The sequence below is a fragment of the Mustela putorius genome, unplaced genomic scaffold (genome assembly GCF_011764305.1).
Source record: "Mustela putorius furo isolate JIRA1106 unplaced genomic scaffold, ASM1176430v1.1 tig00537248_pilon_pilon_pilon, whole genome shotgun sequence".
NCBI classification, from domain to species: domain Eukaryota; kingdom Metazoa; phylum Chordata; class Mammalia; order Carnivora; family Mustelidae; genus Mustela; species Mustela putorius.
Genome location: NW_025422387.1, coordinates 13183618 through 13207081, shown reverse-complemented (window position 1 = coordinate 13207081; position 23464 = coordinate 13183618). Strand labels below are relative to the sequence as shown.

The following is a 23464-nucleotide window of genomic DNA, read 5'->3' as shown; positions in this document are numbered from 1 at the left end:
TCATGATCTCAGGGTCCTGGGATCGAGTCCCGCATCGGGCTCTCTGCTCAGCAGGGAGCCTGCTTCCTCCTCTCTCTCTCTCTCTGCCTGCCTCTCTGCCTGCTTGTGATCTCTCTCTATCAAATAAATAAATAAAAAAAAATAATATAATGACTCCTCCTGTTCCCATAGTCCAGTTTCACTATTAGCAGCCAATCTTGTTTTATCTATATTTCCCACATTAGCTTATGACACAGCCATTATATCATTTTATTAGTAAATTAAAATGGTATTTAAAATGTATTTTCAGGGGCACCTGGGTGGCTCAGCCAGTAAAGGGTCTGACCCTCGATTTCGGTTATTATCTCAGGGTCATGAGATCGAGCCCTGTGTTGGGCTCTGTCTCTGCGGAGGCGCTGATCGTGGAGCCTGCTTAAGATTCTCTCTCCCTCTGCCCCTGCCCCTCTCCCCTATGCTTGTGCGCACATGCGGGCTCGCTCGGTCTCTAAAAAAGTAAAAGCCAGGTGCTGGGTATTATGGAGGGCATGTATTGCATGGAGCACTGGGTGTGGTGCATACACAATGAATTCTGTTACGCTAAAAGAAATTTTAAAAAAAATTTTTAAAAAAAGGTAAAAAAATAAAAGAAAGGGAGGTGGGTGGGGGAATGGGGGAAATGGGTGATGGGGAATAAGGCAGGCACTTGTAACAAGCACCAGGTGTTGTATGGACGTGTTGAATCACTAGAGTCCACACCATGTATGTTAAGTAACTGGGATTTACATAGGAACTTGAAAGGGGGGAAAAAGGTATTTTTTTAAATAGGAACACACAGATTGGTATCTTGAAATAGATTTAGTCTCTACCGACAGCAGTTTGAATTCTAGATTCCCAAGTACCAAATGTCAGTGGCCACCCTCTGCCATGTAGTAGTTGAGAAAGCAGCAGCAGTTTGGATGATATGCGCATCTAGAAAATCGGCATGTGTCTCTGACAGAAATTTCCAACAGTGGCATACTTCAGGTAACGTCTTTATCATCTGGAACCATTTTAATACTCATCAGAGCTTCATGTACAGAATTTTATAACAGATAAATCACAAAGGGGGGGGCGCCTGGGTGGCTCAGTGGGTTGAGCCTCTGCCTTTGGCTCAGGTCATGATCTCAGGGTCTTATGATCCAGCCCTGCATTGGGCTCGCTGCTCAGTGGGTAATCTGCTTCCCCCCACCTCTTTCTGCCTGCCTCTCTGCCTGCTTGCGATCTCTGTCTGTCAAATAAATAAATAAATCTATCTTAATTAAAAAAAAAAAAAGGAAATATAGTTTGGATGGATGAGCCGACCCCAGTGGAGCCTGGGTCGGATGGAAAGAAGAGTCGCTTTGGTTTGTCTTTCATCCTGTGGACATTTACTTTCTTTTTGACCACAAACCTTGTTTTCTAGAGCAGGGGTGGTCAGGCACAGGGTGGGGCTGTAGCTTACTGTGCCAGCCCATGACCAGATAATGGATTTTGACAGTGGCTTTCAGACCATGGATCCATTATCCACTGTATCCTCTGCAGGTTTACGAGACCCATTGCCTTGTTTTCAGGAGGACTTCCCTTCGCCTCTTTTCTGTGTTGGACCTTTTTTGCTGGATCCTGTGTCCTTCTCTTCCTTGATTTTCTGCTCTGTTTTGGGGGAGCACATCCTCCCGTAACTTTCTGAGGAAAGATATATGGCAGGTAGTTTTTTGTTGCTGCTGATGTTCGGATTTTTTTTTTTTAAATCTTGATTATCTGAAAATGTCTTTTTTTCTTTTCTCTCCCAAGATTGATTGCTCAGATGGGTCTAAATGGAGGTTGGAAATAATTTTCCGGTTGGATTTTGAAGTCATTGTTCCACTGCTTAACTTTCAGCATTACTGGGGCACTTGGGTGGCCCAGGAAGCCTGCTTCTCCCTTTCCCACTCTGCCTGCTTGTGTTTCTTCTCTTTTTATCCCTCTCTCTGCCAAATAAATAAAATCTTAAAAAAAAAAAAAACTTTCAGCGTTACTTATGAGAATTCCAAAGCCATTACAAATGCATCCATGGCATATTTTTTTTTCTTATAAGTTTGTGGGATTCAAGAGAAATTTTACCCTTAAATATCTGAAATTTCATGATGATGTGCTTTGGTACACATATAATTTCATTCATTTTATTGGGTATCAAGGGATTCTTGCAATCTAGAAACTCAAGTATTCTGTTCCAGACATTTTTCCTGTATTATTTATTTAATAATTTCCTCCCTTCAGTTTTCTTTGTCTGTTTGGATTTTCTTGAACTTTCTTTTTTCTTTTTAAAAAGACTTTTATTTATTTACTTGAGACAGACAGATACAGAGAAAGGGAAAGCATGGGGAGGGGGAGGGGAAGAGGGAGAAGCAGACTCCCCACTGAGGTGGGAGCCTGATGTGGGTCTCGATCCCAGGACCCTGAGATTAAGACCTGGGCCGAAGGCAGACGCTTTACCACCTGAGCCATTCAGGTGCCCCTTTTATGAACTTTCTGATTAGATGTTGGATTTCTGGGAACAATTCTCAAATTTTCTTGATTATTTCTATCTTTTGGGGGAGGAAAATTTCCTTCCTCATTTTTTGAGTTGTGGTAAGATATATATGACATAAAATTTACTATATTAACTGTTTTTTAAGGGCACAGTTCGTGACATTAAGTACACTCACACTGTTGTGCAACCATAGCCACCATCTGTTTCCAGAATTTTCCATCTCCCCATGTCGAGACATTGTACCCATTAAACAATAACTCCACATTCCCCTCTGTCTCTAGCCACTAACAATCACTGTCTTCTTTCTGTCTCTATCAATGTGACTACTCTAGGTGCCTCACGTAAGTGGAATAATGTATTTGTCCCTTTGTGGCTGGCGTCTTTCACTTAGCATAATGTCTTCAAGGGTTAAATTGTAGCATGTGTCAGACTTTCCTTTCTTTGAAAGGCTGAATAATATCCCATTGTATGTGTACACCATATTTTATTTATTCATTCTTCTGTTGATAGACATTTGAGTTGCTTCCACATTTTCCATCTTTTTTGATTTTTGTATTATCTCCTTGAGCTTCCCTCAATGTTGACTTCTAATCTGTCTGCTGTTTTTTTTTTTTTTTTTTAAAATCAGCCCTCATTTTTAAATTCCCCAAATCTCTGTTTTGCTTCTCTGGTTTATTTTTTCCCCAGTCTGTTCTTTTTTTGTGGACACCATCATCATCATGTTCATCAGCTACCCTTAACCTTTCTTCTGCTTTTGGCACTATTTATCTCCTTACACTTAATTTCTCCTGTAAACCACAGGTCTCTTAATGCAGAAGAATTTCTCAAACATCTGATAACCTCCCACTGCTTGCTCCTATTTGAAAGTAAGACATTGAAAAACTTCTTGGAAGTTCTGTGGATGAGGATGGGGCTTGTCCACATATGGGCAATGTGTATGATGGGGTGGGGCTTTCATCATTTCTCTGGTGAATTTCTACATGTTTCTGTCTGTATGTGATTTTCTTTTGGTATGATCCCATTGTTGGAGAGAAATTCTCCAGTCTCCTGCCTGGATGCCAGGGTCAGGGTACAAAGTGGGGACAGGGGCTAGAGCCTTTCTTGTTCAATGATACCTTGACTTTACCCTCAGCTGTATCTGGTGCCATTCTGTTCAATCTCACCAGAGAGCAAATCTCCTTCTTCTGTCAGGTGCCTACCACAGGGGCTGGCTGATGATCTCTGGTAATAATAACTTCTTAAACAGACTTTCAAAGACTCCTCCACTCTTCAACCCTACTCTTTATTCCTAGCTTCAGAGGTGATATCATCAATTGGTATCTCCAATTTCTGAGCCTTTCTAGAGTTTTCAAGGTAAATGGACTTTATTCTTGTTGGATCCTCCTTCTGCAGGATTTAAATTTCAGTATTATCTACTCTACAAGGTCAAGTCAATGCTCAACTAACCATTTTCCATGTTCCAAGATGTTGTCCCCTCTCTCCTCTCTTCACCTATTCTCCTAATATGTCCTTGGATATTTGTACTCTTTCAGATTCACTTACTATCATTTTAAGTGGTTGCAGAAGGGAGTGGAGAAAAATAGGCCTGTTCCATATTCCTTGTTTATTTGTACACATCCCAGTTTAGCATTAATATTTACTTTTAGGCTACAACAATTATTTATTCCTGTGACGTATTTTCTTGTCACTGCTTTTGATCTTACTGAATTTTCTGGTCTCAGTAAAAAGAGGAAAGCTGCCATTGGAAAAGGCAATGGCTTGTATCCCTGAAATACACACATCATTGTCATCTCCATCATCACCACCATCATCATCATCTCCATCATCACCATCATCATCATCATCATACTTAGTGAGTTCTAGCAACGTCCTAGGCAATGGGATGAAAACATTTATCATTCAGTCTCCAAGGCTATACTTCAGTAGGTACTATCATGACCCCCGTTTTGCAGGGCTGAAAAACCAAGCCTCAGAAAGATTGAGTCAGTGGCACGAAATCACAAACAGCAGATGGCGGAAAAGGATTTGAACCCCAGTGCTTGGTATCTAGACAGGTTCTGTAAGTGCGAAGGAAAAGTTGTTCTGATGAAAGAAGGCTTATAGATTATCCAGCCCAAAGTCATTGGCTATTTCATATCCACACTTAGGATGACCAGATTGGTTCAGCTGTGCAGATGATTGTATCATGACCTCCTTAGAATGGAGGCTCAGCGTGGACTCAACTTCAGTCTCTTGAGTCAGGTAGCAAATTCCGTGTACACAACCAACAGACAGTGAACTCAATCTAAAATTGCCAATACTCCTGCAATTTGCTTAGAACTTTTCTCCTTCTTCATCTAAGAGCGCAGAAACCTTGTTGATCTTATTTACCCCTTGATAGAGCTAAGAGAGTATGTCAATGTCTGGGATAGAGTCTGGTGTATAGTAGGTGCTCAGTAAATATTTGTTGAATGAACCAACATTCTTTCTTTGAATCAAATGCCATATGGAAATTATGGAGTTCCTTTCATATGGAATAAACAGAGATAACCAGGGAGCATGGGGAATGAGGCTTGAAAGCCAGGCTGAGCTCTACTTTCTAAGCCATGTGCCCTGGTGCAGGGCTGCATCTGCATGGAGAAGGGATGCCATTTTCAAATTCCCTGAACATGTGATATGGGCTAGAAGTGGCCCAGCCTGGGGAGAAGTTCTTGAGATACCCATCCCTGAAATTGAGTAGAGTTTAAATACACTTTTAATAGAGAGGCAAAGATTTCCGTGTCTCTGCCACTGGCAATGCTCAACCCACCAGAGTTCCAGTACGGCAAGCCATGTTGTACCGATTCTCATCTGTAGGGCACTGACTGCCCCCCAACCTGCAGGACTTCCCTACCTCCACACGGGGTGGCGCAAGACCATAGATGCCCACAGTTGGAAGAACATTCTTCTCCGATGTATATTTCTCAAAGTACTTTTCTTATTCCCTAGCATCTACTCCAACTTGGTCATTTATAGAAGTCTTCTCTGGCTTGGTTTAATAAATAAAGATCTCATTGTTTTGAGATTGCTGGTTCTTTTTACAGTTCTGGGAACTAGTTGTCTGAGCCTTATCAGTATTTCCCATACAGTCATGTTTATATCACTCTGCATTCTTTTGCAGTGTTTCTTGCTTGGGGTGTCGTTGATGTCTGGGTGAGGTCCGTTCTCCACTGGAGGACAGACTCCAGCACTGCAAGACATTAGTACTCTTTGCCCTTTTCAATAAATGCCAGTAGGGCCCCAAGGCACTGTGACACCAAAGATGCTCCCCAACATTTTTAAATGCCTCCATGGGGAATGGCACCACACTGAGTAACGGTGTGCCTGACCACCACAAATTACAGGTAAGTCAGACTTGAAAAGAGACAGACCCCACAAGACACCATAGGCAAGCCGCACAGCTGTCAGGGTTGGTCAGCCCCGTTCTTCCTACACACCCTTCCTCTTCCTCTTTATTCTTTGGATTTTGGAATCTTTATCATGAAACGTGTCAAGCCCAGATCTGCGTAGTGTCAGTGGGAAAACACCTTAGAGGGTGTGCGATGGGGAAGGTGTGGGCTGCTCTTCAGAATTTGGGTTTCACTTAGTTGATGATCTTTTTGTTTTCATATGTGACATATGTTGTTCCCAGGCTCCAAATCTATCCATCTGTGCAAAGATTATTGCACATACCTAGCCCGATGCTGGGAGCTGGACATGCTTTATCCTGTTCCATCTTTCTGACAGTTTTGCACAACAAAAAATGCTTTTCACAGTCCCATTTTCTAGATGAAGAAACCAAGTCTTTAAGAAGGTGTGAAACTTGGCCTCTAGTCAACTTTCCAAGTCCAGTGTCTGTGTTCTGGCGTGAGAGTGGTGTCTTGCTATAAAACTGTTGGAAAAGTCTTGAGGGAAGAAATGGGGAAGAGGGTGGTCAGAAAAAAGAGGTTTCCATTCAAAGCATGTACCAGTCTTGTCCCACCAGACACACCAAGTGGAATCATTAGTATCCAACCTGTCACCACCAGCTGGAGTGTTAGCTCATCTCAGATCAATGAAGGAAAAAGCCTTTGCAGGCAGTTTTATAATTGACTATGGGAAAGGGGCAAACGGGCTGCTGATTCATTAATAAATCAGGATGGAGTGTGGGCACCAGTTCCAGCCAGAGTGTCTGCTGCTGCCTGGAGAATCTGGCTGCAGCATCCTCTCTAGCTTTGCTGCAGAAAACCCAAGACCGGATATCTCTGGTGAGGAAGGAAGAGAGGAAACTGGCTGGCTGGTCCTCAGGAACCTGATACCAAGGTTTTCCTGGCTCCAGTCTGTGGAACAGGGCAGCAGGAGTGAAGCAGACGTCATGATCCATTAACACCATTCATTCACTCATGCTTGCATTCATTTCGTGTATTTATGGAGTATCTGCCACCTGCCAGATTCTCTCCTAGGTGCCGAAGATACAGCAACAAAAAACACCCACAAATACTCCTACCCTCATAGGGCTTATACTCTAAGGAGGGCACATAGACAGTAAGTATATTAAGAAATCAATCAATCTATCTCATGAAGAGGAGTGCTCTAGGGGGAAAACGTCAAGGTCAGGGGAGTAGAGCTTATAGGGATTTTGATTGGAAACCAGGATTAGGGAAGGCCTCGGGAAGTGACATTTGAGTAAAGATCTAATAATAACATCATCCTGAATACCGCATCAAGCGTTTTACAATCATTAATACAACCACCTCAAGAAACCGTGGCTATGATTCTTCCCATTTTACAGACAAAAAGACTGAAGAGAGATGCAGTGATTTCCGGAGATGATACAGCTAGTCAGCGGTCGGAACTGGGGTTTGAACCCAGGCAGTCGGAACGGAAGCGGTGGCATGCTTGCATGTTGGTGCGGACAAACGGGGTTTGGGGACGGGAGGGTCGCGCGTACAAATGAGGTCTTTGCACCAACGAGGCAAATATGGTGCCACCCGTGGGCAAGTGTGGGGGGACCTGAATGGAGGAAGGGGGCAGTGACTCTCGATCTTCCCTGAGCCGAATCGGACTCTCTCGGTCTTTAACTGGGGAGGGAGATCGCGGCAAGGGTTGTCCCGGGACAGCGCCGGTCGGAACCTTACCCCGCCGCCACCCCCGGGCCAGCTGCTCCAGTCAATAAGGCGAGGGCCTCGCGGGTGCATGCCGCCCTCCTGGTAGGGTTCGTCCGGGAGTTCCTACCGGGGCTGAAGGAGGCTGCGGAGCCGAGCCCTGGGAGAGCGGACTGAAGACCAACAGCCACTACTCGGGAGAGGCGCGCGTTCGAGAGGCGGACGCGCTGAGGGCGCGCCCAGTCGCCAGTGCGTTAGCTGGAGCGCCCCCAGCGCGGGACTGAGCGGTGGAGGGGAGCCTGGGAGCCCTTGGGGGACGCCAAGAGAGGCGGAGATAGGGTCCGCGCGCAGCAAACGAGGGAAGAACTGCAACGTGCTGGGGCAGAAAGAGTAAAAGAGAGGCCCGGGCGCACGTTGCAGGTGAGAGGGGCAAAACCGGCGCTGGAGAAAAGCCTTGAGAGCGAGCGGGCGCGCTGGAAAGAAAGGACGGAAGGGTTGCGGGAGATGCCAAGGAGGGGAGCTGGCGTAAAGAGAAGGAAGAAGGAGCTGTTGCCCGGGAGAACGGGGTTGCCTAAGACGGCATGGGACCAGGATCAAGGAGAGGGCGTCGGAAATCGCTTGGGGACCTCCAGAAAGTGGCCGGGGAGGCGCCCTGGGCTCAGCAGAGCAAAGACTGTATGCTAAAAGAGTGCCTCGCGCTGGAGAGGGGGATCCCACGCGGCACTGAGGGGGCCATGGAACCCGTGCACTCAGAGAAAGGGGCGGGCTTTTGCCTGCAAGGGTGGTGACTTTGAGCTTCTAGAAAAGCAGGTTGAGAAGAACCGGACCAGTGCCTGCGAAAGTCCGAGGAGGCAGGCAGGGAAAGAAGCCGCAGAGTCCACGGAAGAACTCCCCGGGTTGGGCAGAGTGCACGATGGGTGCTGGAAGGAGGTGGAAAGCCGGCCTGGGAGAGGCTGGGTCGGGGCTCCGGGCGCCACAGGCAGCGCAGTGGAGGCGCTGGTGGTTGAGGGCAGAGTGCTGAGCCTGAGACAAGTGAGGAGGAGGCGCAAAGGACCGAAAACCCGGGGTGCGGCAGGCGGCGCGTAAGGGAGCAGAGGAGAGCGCGCTGGGTCCCCTGCGCTCTGGCAACGCCTCCCAAGTCTTCCCCTCCCTGGCTGCTCCAGGTCCTCATTCACTCACCATAATGGAGAAGACGAAAGCCACGATGTTGATGGGGTACGCGGGGCAAAAACACGAGACGATGGCGAGCCACAAGTAGTTCTTGGGCATGGGCACGTCCTCCTCGGTTTTGTCATCCTCGGTGTTGGCCTCTGGACTGCTATCCAGAGCCCTCTTGAAGTCCGCGCTGGGGTCGTACTGAGACATGGGCGAGGCCGGCGGCAGAGGAGCCCAGGGTCCGCGCGGTCTGGGACTGAGGCTGCCGGCTCCTGGTGAGGCTCTGAAAAGCCAGTGGCTCAGGGCTCAAGGGAGACGTGACCTCACCTCTCCTGCGTCCTCCGCGTGCACTCGCCTGGGCTGAGGGACCTGGGCCAAGAGCTTCAGCACAAGAGGGAGGGAGGGAACAAGGGAGTGAGGGGAGGCCTCCGGGAGGAGAGGGAGCCAGCCGGCCAGAGAAACAGAGGAAAGACGCTCCTTGAAGGACACACCCAGAGACCATCAGACAGGCGCACAGACTCACTCTAAGCCCAAAATAAAAGGAGGCTTAGGGCAGGGGAGAGCGAAGGTCCTTTACATTGCACACTGGCCAGCCTGCGGTCTCCAGGTGACCAGCTCATCTTTTCAAGCCACTGATTTTGAATTCATTACGGGTAACAGAAGGCATCCCAACTCCATGCAAGTGGCCACAGACTGACTACTTCCTCTTGACTAACAGTTTGCACCCCCTCCCTCATCCAGCCCCTTCTCAGACTTTGAATCCTGAGCCCCAGGAATTTCTCTTTCCCTGGCAGGTGGGCAGGGAGCAAGGCGCTAAGCTTTGGGCCCAACCCTTTGTGCCCTGCACCGGGGTCCTCTCCAGACACCTGCTCTCCCGCCCCGCCCCTCCCCCAGTAGAGACAGCCAGTAGCGGACAGTCTGGGTTTGGTTCACTTTTTCCCAAGTGTACAAACAAGGAACCCTCTCCTCTCCATTTTTCCATCTACAGAGCCCCTGGAGGGAGAAGCAGGTAGATCTGGCTGGTGTAGACAACCCAGGTGGATAATTGGGATGGGAAGACATAAGGGTCTATTGCAGCAACCAGCAATTATATCGCTAAGCAATTCATGACAGTGTGCATGCACCAGAACTGATGCTCCAAACCCAGACAGAGATGGGAATTTGTCACGTTTGAGTTGAATGACATCAGGAAAGTCCCTTCCCCTCACCGAGCTCTTATTCCTTCATCTGAAAAAAAAAAAAAAAAAGGCAGATAATAGGAATCCCTTCCTCATAGGGACATTGTGAACATTATAAAATTGCGGACCAAACCAGGTGAATCTAAGTGCTCTGTCCACATTAGTTTTTATGAGGAAGCTATTTCCCCAAAGTATAGTCATTATGCAGTATCTCAGACCCAGTATCCCTTGGTGCAAATATGTCCCCTAAAATCCCAATATTCTGAGCTGGCAGGGCCATAGGGAAATACAAAGTAATTTTATGATGCATAGTTTCAAGAATAGTTGCTCACATCATAATGCAGCAGAAGTATTAATCATCTGCTTGACTTTTTCAGAATGTGAACTGATTATCTGGGATGCTCTCACTTCTGATGGGGCCATCCTGATTCTGTTACCTGCCTTCCTCATTGGACGGCAGACTTTGAGAAAGGGGAACCTCTTGTTCATCTTTGTATCAGCACCCGGTACTGTGCCTGGTACAAAGTCTGTGCTTAGTATGTGAACACATAAAGACGAAGTAGTGTCTTCTCCCCCGTTTTGGTTGGTTGATCAAGTGGGAATAAGCCAAAGAATTAGAGCTATGGAGTTCTCAACCAAGCCTTTGTTTTGGCTGTTCCCTCTGCCTAGGATGCTGTTCTTTTGGACTGCCGTGTGGCTGTTCCTTCTTAGTTCTCAGCTATCAGCTCTGTCACTTCCTCAGAGAGAGATCTTCTCTTTATATTTATTTAGTGTAGATCCCCATAGTAATTACATTTCAGCAGGCTCCGTGCCTAGCAGAAGGCCTGATGAGGGGCTCGATCCCAGGACCCTGGGATCATGACCTGAGCCAAAGGCGGAGGCTTTAACGCACTGATCCACCCAGGCACCCCTCAGCAGCTTTTTTAAATGACATGTATCATTATTGTAATTTGTTTTTTTATGTGTTCTCTATCAGTTCTTTCTCTACACCTTAAGTTTTGTAACCTGTTCAGAGCTGTATCTTTAGCACTTGGAGTTTTTCTGGCACATAATAGGAATGCAAGAAACATTTCTGGGACGAATGGGTCAGAATTACCTGTGAGGACTGCAAAAACAATGTCCAGATCTTAACTGAGACGAGACCTACTTGAACTGGAATCTCCCAGGGTGATATCCCAGAAACCTGTATTTTAATGTCTGAGAAATCTGTATTTTTAGAACATTCCCTAGTGGTTTTGACACAGTGAACATTTTCTCGAATCTCACTACTATTTCTAGTTCTTAGGACCAAGTGCTGGGTCCTTAGTTCAGGGATCCCCTCCGGCTCTTCAAACTCAGCATGCTGACAGTAAAACTTCTGCCCCCAAGAACCTGCTCCTGAAGGCTTGGTCCTTAGCTAAGTCCTGTCCACTCCTCCAACCTTCTGTTCTACTAATTCTCTCCTCTCACTATGCTTCAGTTACAAAGATGGTTTTTTTCCCCTCTGTTCTCAAATACACCTAGTCGTTTCCCACCTCAAGTTCTTGTACCTTCTCCTTCTTCTTCTTGGAATGCTTCCTCTCTTCTCTACCTGGTGGGTCCTTTTCCTCAGGTCTCTTACATCAGGCCCCATCACCTCATGTGTTACCTCCTGAGAGAGTCCTTCTCTGACCATCTAAAGTATGGTCCTCTTTTTAAAAATGTTTTTAAAAGATTTTATTTATTTATTTGTTAGAGAGAGAGAGAACAGCAGGCAGAGGGAGAAGCAGGATCCCCACTGAGCTGGGAGCCCCCCGCCCTGGGACTCTGTCCCAGGACCCTGGGATCATGATCTGAGCCGAAGGCAGACTCTTAACCCACTGAGCCACCCAGGCTCAGACCTAAAGTGTGGTCCTCTCATTCTCCATCCCATTACCTTCTTTCTGTCCTTCATCATGGTTCTCACCACCAGAAACTGTCTTTGTTTATTGTTTGTTGTCTGTCTTCCCCACTAGAAGGTAAACTCACAAAAGCAGAGATCTTTTCCCCTTCTGGTTCGCTGCCATGTCTTCTGCGCCTAGAACAGTTCCTGGTCCCAGCAGGTGCTCTGTAGACATTCATCGAGTTGATGACCTGTGCATTTAGTCATCTAATTTGGGAACTCTTCTCCTTCCCCAGCCTCTACATCAACGATCCGTCAGACCCTACTGATCGGATGGCGGATATGACTCTTGACTCTGTCCTTGTTTTCCCTTCCCCAAGGCTAGTGTTACCACTGCAGTTCTTATCAACAGCGCAAAGGCCCAACAGGTGCTGTCGGAGCCGTATTTGTGGTCTGGGGCTGGTGAATTTAGTTGGCGTGGCTAAGCCCAAGGTTTGGGTACCAAATGGAATTTTGCTGATTCAGGGTTATGAACTGTACCTCTCATGCCAACACACTTGTGCCATCCAGGGAAATACAAAAGAAGGGATTGTTGACTTTGCCAGGAAAACAGCCCTTCAACATTGGCCCAACACTCCGGAATCACCAAAATTTACTGAGTACCTACGGTCGTCATTCCCCAGATGCCTCAGCTCATTTAGTTCCTACAGCACCCTGGGGCACCTGGGTGGCTCAGTGGGTTCAGTGTCTGCCTTGGGCTCAGGTCATGATCCTGGGGTCTTGGGATGGAGCCCCCCACCCCATGGTCTCAGCAGGGAGCCTGCTTTTCCTGCTCTCTCTGCTCCTCCCCCTGCTCGTGTTTTCACTCACGGGCTCTCTCTCTCTCAAATGTTTAAATCTCTTTAAAAAATAATAATTCCTACAGCACCATTTGTGAGGTAGGTGGAGAGGTTTCCCTTGTGCAAATGAGGGAACCTGTAACCAGATAGGTGAAGGGACTTACGTTAGGTCTCACAGCCAAATGGAGGTGCCGGGATTCAAACCAGATCTAAGATCCTTGCTCAGCTAGCAGGTCCAGGCCAGAGAGTTCCGTGGACATCTCTGAATTTTGCTGGAGATATTATATTCCACCCAGAGAAGGTGGATTAATTGCTGTTGACTTGTCTGAAACGTTGCAGTGAAATTGCAAGCACTTGAAATATTTACAATTAAATTGAAAAGCAAGTGCCCACACCAGAAAGTGTAATGTATATGGTGCTAATTCTTGAGGGACGCATTAGACCACTCAGGGGCTCCCAGCTCTAATTTCCTGAGCGTCACTAATTTTCTCTTGAGAGGTCAGCTTATTGCTCTTGCATGAAGCCTGCTGGCTGATTGCTTAATAGTGTGGCAGTCCCTTCCCTCTTTTTAAATGAGAGGGAATACTTCTTGGGGCTTTCTAGATCCTGATGTAGCAACTTACATTTTTTGGCATTTGAAAACATTTTATTCCCAAATGTAAAAATCATGTATATTCATTCTTCAAAAGTTAGAAAAAAAAAAGTCTAAATAAGAAGAGAGCTCACCTTTATCCCACCATCCAGAGGTAACCACAACAAAAATAAAATAATACTTCCTTTTTGTTCCCTTTCCACATACATATTTTTTTCTCCAATAAAGTGAGATTATAGTTTTGTTTTGTGTTTTTGTCACTCAATGTTATGTCGCCATTAACATTTCTTGCAGATATTTTTAAAAAGATTTTATTCATTTATTTGACAGAGAGAGAGAGATAGTGAGAACAGGAACACAAGCAGGGGAGTGGGAGAGGGAAAGCAGGCTTTCAGCCCAGCAGGGAGCCTGATGAGGACTTGATCCCATGACCTTAGCCTGAGCCAAAGGCAGATACTTAATGACTGAGCCACCCAGGCGCCCCTCCTTGCAGACATTTTTATAGTATGCATAATTTCCCATCGATTCAATGGATTATTATTTATTATTATCTGTTTTATTAACCCACTCCTTGATCATTAGGTATTTAGGTTATTTTTGGTGGGTTTTCGTTGTTAAATGAGACATGAATAATGCTGTGACTTTGTACCAATTATGAGCATTTGTGATCATTTCTTTGTGACTTGTGATCTTACAGAGGAGATGTCTGTCTTTGAAAGGGCAGGAAAAAAACCTCAGATTGGCTGGTTGAGAACTTGTAGCATAAGATACATATCAAATGTAAAAGTAAAATGTAGGCCAGGGGAACAATCATAGATTCAATGGGCTACAGAAATGAAGTGATTTGAATGAGATGAAATGAGATGGATTCAAAGAACTTTTCGGGGCACCTGGGTGGCTCAGTGGGTTAAAGCCTCTGCCTTCAGCTCAGGTCATGATCCCAGGGTCCTGAGATCGAGCCCCGCATCGGGCTCTCTGCTTGGCAGGGAACCTGCTTCCCTCTCTCTCTCTCTCTGCCTGCCTCTCTCATTAAAATCTTAAAAAAAAAAAAAAAAGAACTTCCTAATGCCAAATGGATCCCCAGATGTATGATATTTAGTGGGGTGATTTTAAAAAAAGATTTTATTTATTTATTTGACAGAGATCACAAGTAGGCAGAGAGGCAGGCAGAGGCAGAGGGAGAAGCAGGCTCCCCACAGGACCCTGGGATCATGACCTGAGCCGAAGGCAGAGGCTTTAACCCACTGAGCCACCCAGCGCCCCCAGTGGGGTGATTTTTAATCTGTGCTTCTTGATCTTAGCCATGTCTAGGATTCCAAAATACAAGGAGGGAGGTAGGAAGGGGGAGAGGCGGTGAGGGGGAGATGGAGGAAGGAAAAGGAGAGAGAGGAGAGGGAGGGGGAGAGAGAGGAAGTGGTGAGAGAGAGATAGAGAGAGAGAGAGAGAAAGGGAGAGGTTATGCTGATCTGTGAAAATACAAGAGTAGGGTTCCAGATCTTTAGGAATGATAAAAAGTTGAACGTATCTCCTGCCAAATTTTGCATTAGTCTCAAGTACCAGCCTTTGGCAGTCATAAAGCAACTGCTATGGTCTCAGGGGTTTGCTACAGTGTCTTGTTGGCTAATATTGTTAGAAAACCATTTTCCTTTCCAGTTTCCAACAATTTTGATCTTCTCACAAGAATCCCAAGTGGTGGTGGTGGGGAGCAAGCCTGGAGAGGGGAAGTCTGAGGGGGAACCAGATTCTGTGCTGCTCATTTTTAAAAGCCACGCCTTTTAATGAAAGCATTTCCGGATAGAGGGGCACAAAACACAAACTCTCTCAAACTTAAAATGCAATCCTTTTCCCATGTATCTGTCCTCCACTGTACCAGAGAGCAGTATCTATCCTATCATTTTTCTTGCCGAGTGAATGGCAAGCACCATTATTATGTATATATAATGATACTATGTTATTACTATATATTATATCATTATATATCATATATATAATAATTGATCATATGTAATAATGTAATGCTGTTTTGGACTATACTGTGCAAATCCTGGATGAACCAAATAGCAAATGTTCTAACAGTGATCCTAGAAATCAGAAAGAAGTCACCCACACCCCAATATCCTAGCCATTGATGGTTCCCATGCAACCTCCCAGTCCTTGTGTATATCCAAGTGCTTTTCCACACACTTGCAGTCACACTGTACGCGCCATTTTGTATCTTAACTTTTTTTTAAACTTAATGCTCTATACGGAACCCTTCCCACATTGTGATCCTCTGCTGAATTGTCTTTGATGATTTTAATAATTTTATGATAATTTAGTTGGTTTCCCCCCTCTTGTTGGATAATTTTGGAGCTCTGTCATCTTTTGTGTTAAGAATAAGGAAGAAGGGAATTTATTTTAGAAATGTTCCCAAACTCTTCCTTCCTCCTCTTACTGCCCTACCCAGAAAGGTAGGATGAAATGGAGATTGAAAGCAGCTGGCTGCGCTGGAGGTGAGGGAGAAATCTCTTAAAGCAGAATCATTTCCAAAGAATGTGACTGCAAACCACTTAGGTTCTGAAGGGCTGAACGTTGATGTGTGGAATTGCAAGCTGGGGGCTTGGGTGGTGGGGGTAACTGGGGTGATCGGTGAGCAGGCCTGGTCTGGAGAGGGAGTCATGAAGACTGAATCAGAATAGACAAGAATTGCACTCACAGGTGGGCTGGAGGGGAGAATTGACTTTCTTATGTTTGGAGGGTATCGTTTGGTGCACCGGAGTTAGGAGACCAGATGCTTTGGTCTTGTCAACCTGTGTCATGCTGTATTCATTAAGTCTTCCTATTCCTTCAAAAATCTTTGAGAAGCTACCAGGTGTCAGACACTATTTTGGGTGCTGGGGATAGAGTGGCAAGCAGGAAAGCCATGATCCCTACTCTTATGGACAAACAAATAAGATGCTTATGATTTGTGGTGAAAGGAAACAATAGGACAATGTGATAGTGACTTGGGGGAGGCGGGAACTTAGGTGGGGTGGCTGGAGAAGGTATGCTAGATGAATCCTGTTGAATCTTAGACACACTTTCTACCTCTGTCTACCCCATCTTCTGACTCAGCAGACTATCTTGCATGTTGACCATCCAGGCCCAACACACTCTGGCCCACTGCCTGTTTTATAAATAAAGTTTTATTGGAACACAGCCACATTCATTCATTTGTGTATTGTGTATTGTCTGTGGTTTTTCTCATGCTATGATGTCAGAGTTTAGTCATTGTGACAGAGATTGTATGGCCCAGAAATCTGAAAATATTTCTTGTCTGGTCCTTTACAAAAAATCAAACATTTTCTGTTTCAATAGGCTTCTTTGCCTTCTGGTTTCAGGTGGGTTGAACCAACAGAGAACCCTGGCAGGAGAGCAGAGGAAGGAAGAGGATGCTGTCAGTCTGTTTTCCTCCCTGGTTCTCTCCTTGTTGAGTTTCCTTGAGCTGGGGAATCACTGGATTGAAATGACAGCTCCTCCAAGGCGGCCTCTCCAAGGAACTCTCATTTGGGGCTCCAGAGGGCCCTTGACCCTCTTCCCTTGAGGCCTAGGATGGATACTGGCCCCTCTGTTGCTTTGGGGGGGGCACTCTGCTATCCCTTATCGCTCCCTACACCTTGCTATGTAGTCCTAAAATTCTAACGGGCATGTGCCAATGGAGTCCTGCGGGACGGGGCCCATGATAGATTTAGAAGGTTTCCTTGGGGAGATGACATTTGAGTAGGGATCTGATAGTTAAAGACAAGCCAGATGTTTGAAAACCTGAGCAAAGAACATTCCAGGCCATGTGAATGGTGTGTGGAAAGGCTCTGAGGTGGAAAAGAACTCAGGATGCTTAAGAAATAGAAGAGCCAGTGAGGGTAGGAGATGAAGTAGGAGAGGTGAGCAGGGCCGGACCAGGCAGGACCTTTCCACCACTGGTAAGGGGTCTGGGTTTTATTCCAAGAACAATGGGAAATGGAAGCATTCTGAACTAGATTTTGATGTGAGCCAATTAATGTTCTTTTGTGCTAATCAGTTGCACTCGTGAGTTGCCAGATGCAGAGAGTGACTACAGTTGACTTTGGGAAATTTATTGAAAGGAAGCTTTATTTCCAGAGCTCCAAGAAGAGTGATGCAATGCAGCTGTGGGGCAGGAAGGATCCGGAGCAGATCTGGGGACCTTCTCATGTGGCTTCCAGACCATCTATATCTGTGGATCCGATCCCAAACTCTTGTGAGAGAGCATCTGGCTTAACTCAGGCCTAGTGTCCCTTGGGCTCCAGGTAATTGATGGCCAGTGTGGTGAAGTGAAGAAGTCATCTATTCCTTGATTCATTCCAACACTGTGCCAAATATATGCCTTGCACCATCGTAGGTGCCAGGGATGCATATAATGATGAGCTAAGCAGACCTGTCCTCCAGGTCCTAATGGAGCCTTTATTTCAAGGGAAGAGAGCCCCTCCTTTTAGAAAAAAGTAAACAAGTTATTTTAAAATGCTTCTTGTGGGCAGGACCTTTATCTGGTCCCGGTTCTATGGCCAGAGAATGAACTGAGCCTGGCACAAAAGAGGTGTTTGATGACTATTAGTGGCCTGACAAACAGATGATAGCAAGCGGCTTACTTGAGTAGGAGGGTCACGGACGGCCTCACTAAGAAGTTGACATTTAAGTTGAGATGGGGTAGCATGAGAAGGAGAAGCCATGTGAGGGGTAGAGTATGAGCCCACAGAGTAGAAGGAATAGCACAAGCAGAGGCTTTGGAGTGGGAAAGTACTTATACACACACACACACACACATCTTAAAGGGGGAATTGATGTGAACTGGACACACTCCCTCCAAAGGGATGTAATTCAACAAATATATCAGGAAATGGTGGTGACAATCTCTACTTCAGGGATTCAAGTGGACTAACTGTAAAGTACTTGACTTGCCTTGTGAATGACCAGATCAGCAACTCTAAAAATAAGGCCATTCATGACTGATTTTAAGCGCTTCAGAGTTTGAAGAAGACAGAACTTTTTTTTTTTTCCCCACACTCATTCTTGTGGTTTCTGAAATACTTTGAAGCAAAAACACCCAAACTCAGGGTCACCTGAGTTCTAGGAACCCTTTTGGGCTGGATTTCTGCTACCTTGTAACCTCAGTGGAGAGAGCATGCTTTTTCATTGTTTCTGGCTGGTTTTGCTCTTTGGATCTCTGAAGGCTCTCTTCCCTTCCCTCTTGTCTCTTACCTCTGAACTTCTGTATCATATTCCACTGGTTGGAATGATGATGGACACTTTCCCTAAAGCACCAACTTCCCCTCCCCCCCAGGGGCTGGACAGCTGTCATCTGCTCCTCTGAAGGGCGAGACCCAAATCGTTTTGCCTCCCAACTGCTTTTTGTCATTATTTGCACATTGTCAAGATCTATAACATTTACATTTTGTTCTCTATCATATAGAAGAATTAATTCTTCTGGGCTCTGTCCAAAGGTTAAACTGAAATCATCAACTGACAGCTTCAAAGTCTTACAGATTTATCATTTACCGAAGAATGACTTTGTGTAATTGGACTTACTGGACTTAGGTGTCATTACAGTTGTGTCCTTTAAAGGAGATACAGTTAATAAAACTTGGGAAGAGGGATGATGGAAAGGGGAAAGGATACAGCATATTGTAACCATATTGTTTTTGGTTACTTTTGTTACTTGCGATCTGATTTCATCAAGTCCGTCTAGATTCTGGGGCAATATTTTAGATGATCTATTTTTTTTAGAGCTTTCTAACTTCCTGTTAAAATTCTGGTCATTGGTTTTCATGCCCCCTGCACAGCTATTGTTCCTTGAATTTCTTTTTATTGGACTCCTGCCTTAATTGTAATACTTTTTTTTTTAAGATTTTATTTACTTATTTGACAGACAGAGATCACAAGTAGGCAGAGAGGCAGGCAGAGAGAGAGGAGGGGCCAGGTTCCCTGCTGAGCAGAGAGCCCAAAGCCGGGCTCGATCCCAGGACCCAGGGATCATGACCTGAGCTGAAGGAGGAGGCTTTATTTAATCCACTGAGCCACCCAGGTGCCCCTAATTGTTATACTTTTATAAGAAGTCTTAGTATTTGATAGGACAAATCCAACTATCTTGCTTCCTTTTTATAAAATTCCCTTGGGAGTTCTTGGCCCTTTGTTCTTCCTCATGAAACATGTTTTTTGATCTCAAGTGCCAAGAGCTGAGTTAATCATACTCCTGAGTTCATTTACTGTGTTATTGTTGGTCCACTTTGTTTTATTTTTTTTACTTCATTTTCATACTCTTTTTTTAAAAAAAGATTTATTTTTTTAAAGTTTTTATTTATTTATTTGATAGACAGGAATCACAAGTAGGCAGAGCAGCAGCCAGAGAGAGAGAGAGAGAGGAGGAAGCAGGCTCCCCGCTGAGCAGAAAGCCCGATGTGGGACTTGATCCCAGGATCCCGAGATCATGAGCTGATCTTAAGGCAGAGGCTTAACCCACTGAGCCACCCAGGCACCCCAGATTTATTTATTTTTGAGTGAGAGAGAGAAATCAGGGGCAGAGGCAGAGGGAGAGGGAGAGAGAATGTCAAGCAAACTCCAGGCAGAGCTCGATCCCAGAACCCCAGATCACAACCTGAGCCTGAAGCAACAGTCGGTCACTTAACCAACTGAGCCACCAGAAGCCCCTATTTTCATATTCTTTTTATTTTTTAAAAATTTTAAAGATCTTATTTATTTGACAGAGAGAGGCAGGTGGGGGGTGGGGAGCAGGCTCCCTGCTGAGCAGAGAGACCGACGCAAGGCTCGATCCCAGGTCCCTGGGACCATGACCTGAGCTGAAGGCAGAGGCTTAATCCACTGAGCCATCCAGGCACCCCCCCCCCATTTTTATATTCTTTATCCCCTCCTGCATATTGCCCACCTACCCTTGCCATAGGTATCTGCTCAAATGTGTTTGCTATATTTGCCTGGATACCTGTGTATCATTGTAAAATGGATGTTGTTCTTTGGGGTGTAAATGTGTTCAAGTGATGCAAACAGTTTTATGCAACAGATGGAATTGTTTCTTAGTTCTTAAAAGCAATATCAGGATTTTCAGATGTGTTATGCATGGTGTGTACATCGAGTTGATTCTTTTGAACTGTTGCACAGTATTTCAAGGCACACATTGGTTAAGTTTTCTTTTCTTTTTTTAATTAAAATTTTTTTAAAAAAAGATTTTATTTATTTATTTGTCAGAGAGATAGAGTACGGGCAGACAGAGTGGCAGGTAGAGGCAGAGGGAGAAGCAGGCTCCCTATGGAGCACGGAGCCCGATGTGGAACTCGATCCCAGGACCCTGGGATCATGATCTGAGCTGGAGGCAGCCGCTTAAAGGATTGGTCACCCAGGCATCCCTGGTTACAGTTTTCTATTACATTTCTGCCAGCGATGGGCATCTGGTGATCTTTAGCTCCATACTATGCAAACAGTGTTGCAAGACATATCCTCCTACATGTCACTGTGTGGTTCTGTGTGAGGGTTCCTATGAAGTACCTATGTTCAGGGGAGGGGGATGCTAGGTCCTGGGGCATAAATTGATATACTTTCACAAAATACTGACAGGCGGTTTTCTAGAATGCAGGAACTCCCAGTTATTACCTTACTTTCCAGTTTTTGCCAGTCTCATGGGAGTAAAGTGGTATCTGGCTGCTTTAATTTGTATTTCCTTGATTACTCCTGAGTTTGGGCATCTCATCATTTACTTGTCAGCCATTCAGTCTTCTCCACCTGCAAATTGTCACTGTCCTTTTCTGAATTTTTCTAGTGGAGTTTACATATTTTCTTGTTGATTTTGAGTTTCTTTTATTTTCTAGATGTTAATCCCTCATCAGTTTCATATGTTGCAAGCACATTCTCTCAGGCTACTACCTCCCAGTTAATTACGCGATTTATTTTTCAAATAGGAATGCTTAATTTGATGTACTCAGAACTACCACTTTTCCATCTATGATATGAGACTTGGGATTTTATTTAATAAAGCCTCCATTAATAGAAGGCAAAAATTCTCTGATAATGTCTTATGTTAGATTTCTGGTTTTATGGTTGACAATTAGGTCCTCAGGGAATTTGGTGTTCACCTTTGTAAAAGACTTGAGGTAGGAATCCAACTTCATTTTTGTCCAAATAATGAGCTCATTTCACCAAATCATTTATGATTATGGGGTTTTTTGGTAACCAATTCCTATACCAGTATTTCAAGATTTTTATAACTATTACTCTGTATGATGTGGTAAAATTTGGGATGGCAAAACTTCCTTATTGCTTGTATTTGCAAAATTGGCTTAGCTAATTTACATTCACTTTAAGTAATTTTTCTGAAACATACACATAATATATTTCCTGGATAGGGAACAAAGTTTGTAACGTTTTCAAGTCTGCCCAAATTTACATTTAGAACTTCTTATAGATATTAGATGTTTTATGGTTTTCTTCATAAAGATCTTCTCTTCCTAGGTATAATTTTTATAGCTATTTGAATGGATATATAGTTTTCCTATTACATTTTCTAACTGGTAGTTCTTAAAATATAGAAACTTCACAGATATTTGTATGTTGTTATTATATGCAATAACCTTGCTGAGCTCCCTTATTGGTTCTCATACTATATCCATAGATTATCATTAAATTTTCTTTTCAGTCATTCATATTGGTGTAGACCTTTCTTCTCTTAAACATCATTTATTTTTCTTGTCTTGTTGGAGTAGCTAATATCTCAATTACAATTTTGGCAATAACTAGCAAGTATTATATTTTTATTACTAATATTAATGGGAATGCTTCTAAAGTTTCACCAATAAATCTGTTTGTGGTAGACTTAAAGACAAAGTTAATTTTTAAATGGAAGTTATGTTTTATTAAAACTCTAAAGTTTATGGCGCCTGGGTGGCTCAGTTGGTTAAGTGACTGCCTTTGGCTCAGGTCATGATCCCAGAGTCCCGGGATCAAGTCCTGCATCGGGCTCCAAGCTCCATGGGGAGTTTGCTTGTCCCTCTGACCTTCTCCCCTCTCATGCTCTCTCTCTCTTTCACTCTCTCTCTCAAATAAATAAATAAAAATCTTAAAAAAAAACCCTCTAAAGTTTAACTTTATATGCATATCATTCAGGTTTGGGTGGAATAGAATTCAATAAAACTAGGTAATTCAGAGTGATACCTTCTAATCAGTTGCTCTAGGTTTTTTACTTTAAGATATCTTTTATTGGTTTAAGGAAGTTTTCATTAGTGTATTGATTTTTAAATGGTTAATAGATGTTGGATTTTATTAAATGCCCTTCTTATATGGATCAAGATGATGATTCTGGTTTTGTTTTTTTTTAAATTTTCTCATTTTCATTTTCTGTTCTCATTGCTGGGATCTTTTCCTAGATGAACTTTGAATCTCCTGGGTTATAACTTTATGTCTTTTCGTTTTCATGCCATATTTTGCATCTCTTTTTCTTTCTTTATGTTCTGGAAGATTTTCTCAGATATTTTTTCCAGGATGTCCACTTAATTAAACATTTTAGGCAATAAAGTTTTTTTTTTTTTTTTTTTGGTGCAATAAAGTTTTAATTTCTTTTTTTTAAAAAAGATTTTATTTATTTATTTGACAGAAAGATAGAGTGCAAAAGCAGGCAGAGTGGCAGGGGGAGGGAGAGGGAGAAGCAGACTCTCTGCTGAGCAGGGAGCCCGATATGGGGCTTGATCCCAGGACTCTGGGATCATGATCTGAGCCAAAGGCAGTCACTTAACTGAGGCACCCGGGTGCCCTAATTTCTTTCTTTCTTTTTTTCCCCCATTATTATTATTTTTTAAAGATTTTATTTATTTGAGAGAAAGAGAGTAAGCACAAGCAGGGGGAGGATCAGAGGGACAGAGGCAAGCAGACTTCCCACTGAGCAGGGAGCCCACCATGGGGCTCGATCCCAGTACCCTGGGATCATGACCTGAGCTGAAGGCAGATGCTTAACTAACTGAGCCACCCAGATGCCCCTCAAGTTTAAATTCTAAGAGTTCCTCACTATTTACTGAAAACTTCAGTATAATTAGAGCCTACAATTATTATTATATTTAATAATATTATTTAGAAGTGAATGTCTTCTTGAATCTCTGTGAAGATACTAATTATAATTTCAGAGATTTTTAAAATATTTTTTGACTCTAAGTCAGCTGTGCTGTTTGTTCAACCTTGAATGTCTGGGGACCTTTTTTTATCCATTTATATTTATAATGGAATTAGTTGACTAATTCTAGAAGCTGTT

General features: G+C 44.2%; 1 protein-coding gene across 1 annotated transcript in view; it reads right to left on the bottom strand.

The window, feature by feature from the left end:
• TMEM233 (transmembrane protein 233) overlaps positions 1–9129 on the bottom strand; it is a 37825-nt gene extending 28696 nt beyond the window's left edge. Inside the window, exon 1 of the mRNA XM_004753335.3 lies at positions 8767–9129. Within this exon, the coding sequence (XP_004753392.1) occupies positions 8767–8952 (186 nt within the window). The 5' untranslated portion in view covers positions 8953–9129. The remainder of the gene's footprint in view (positions 1–8766) is intronic.
• Positions 9130–23464: the final 14335 nt, after the last annotated feature.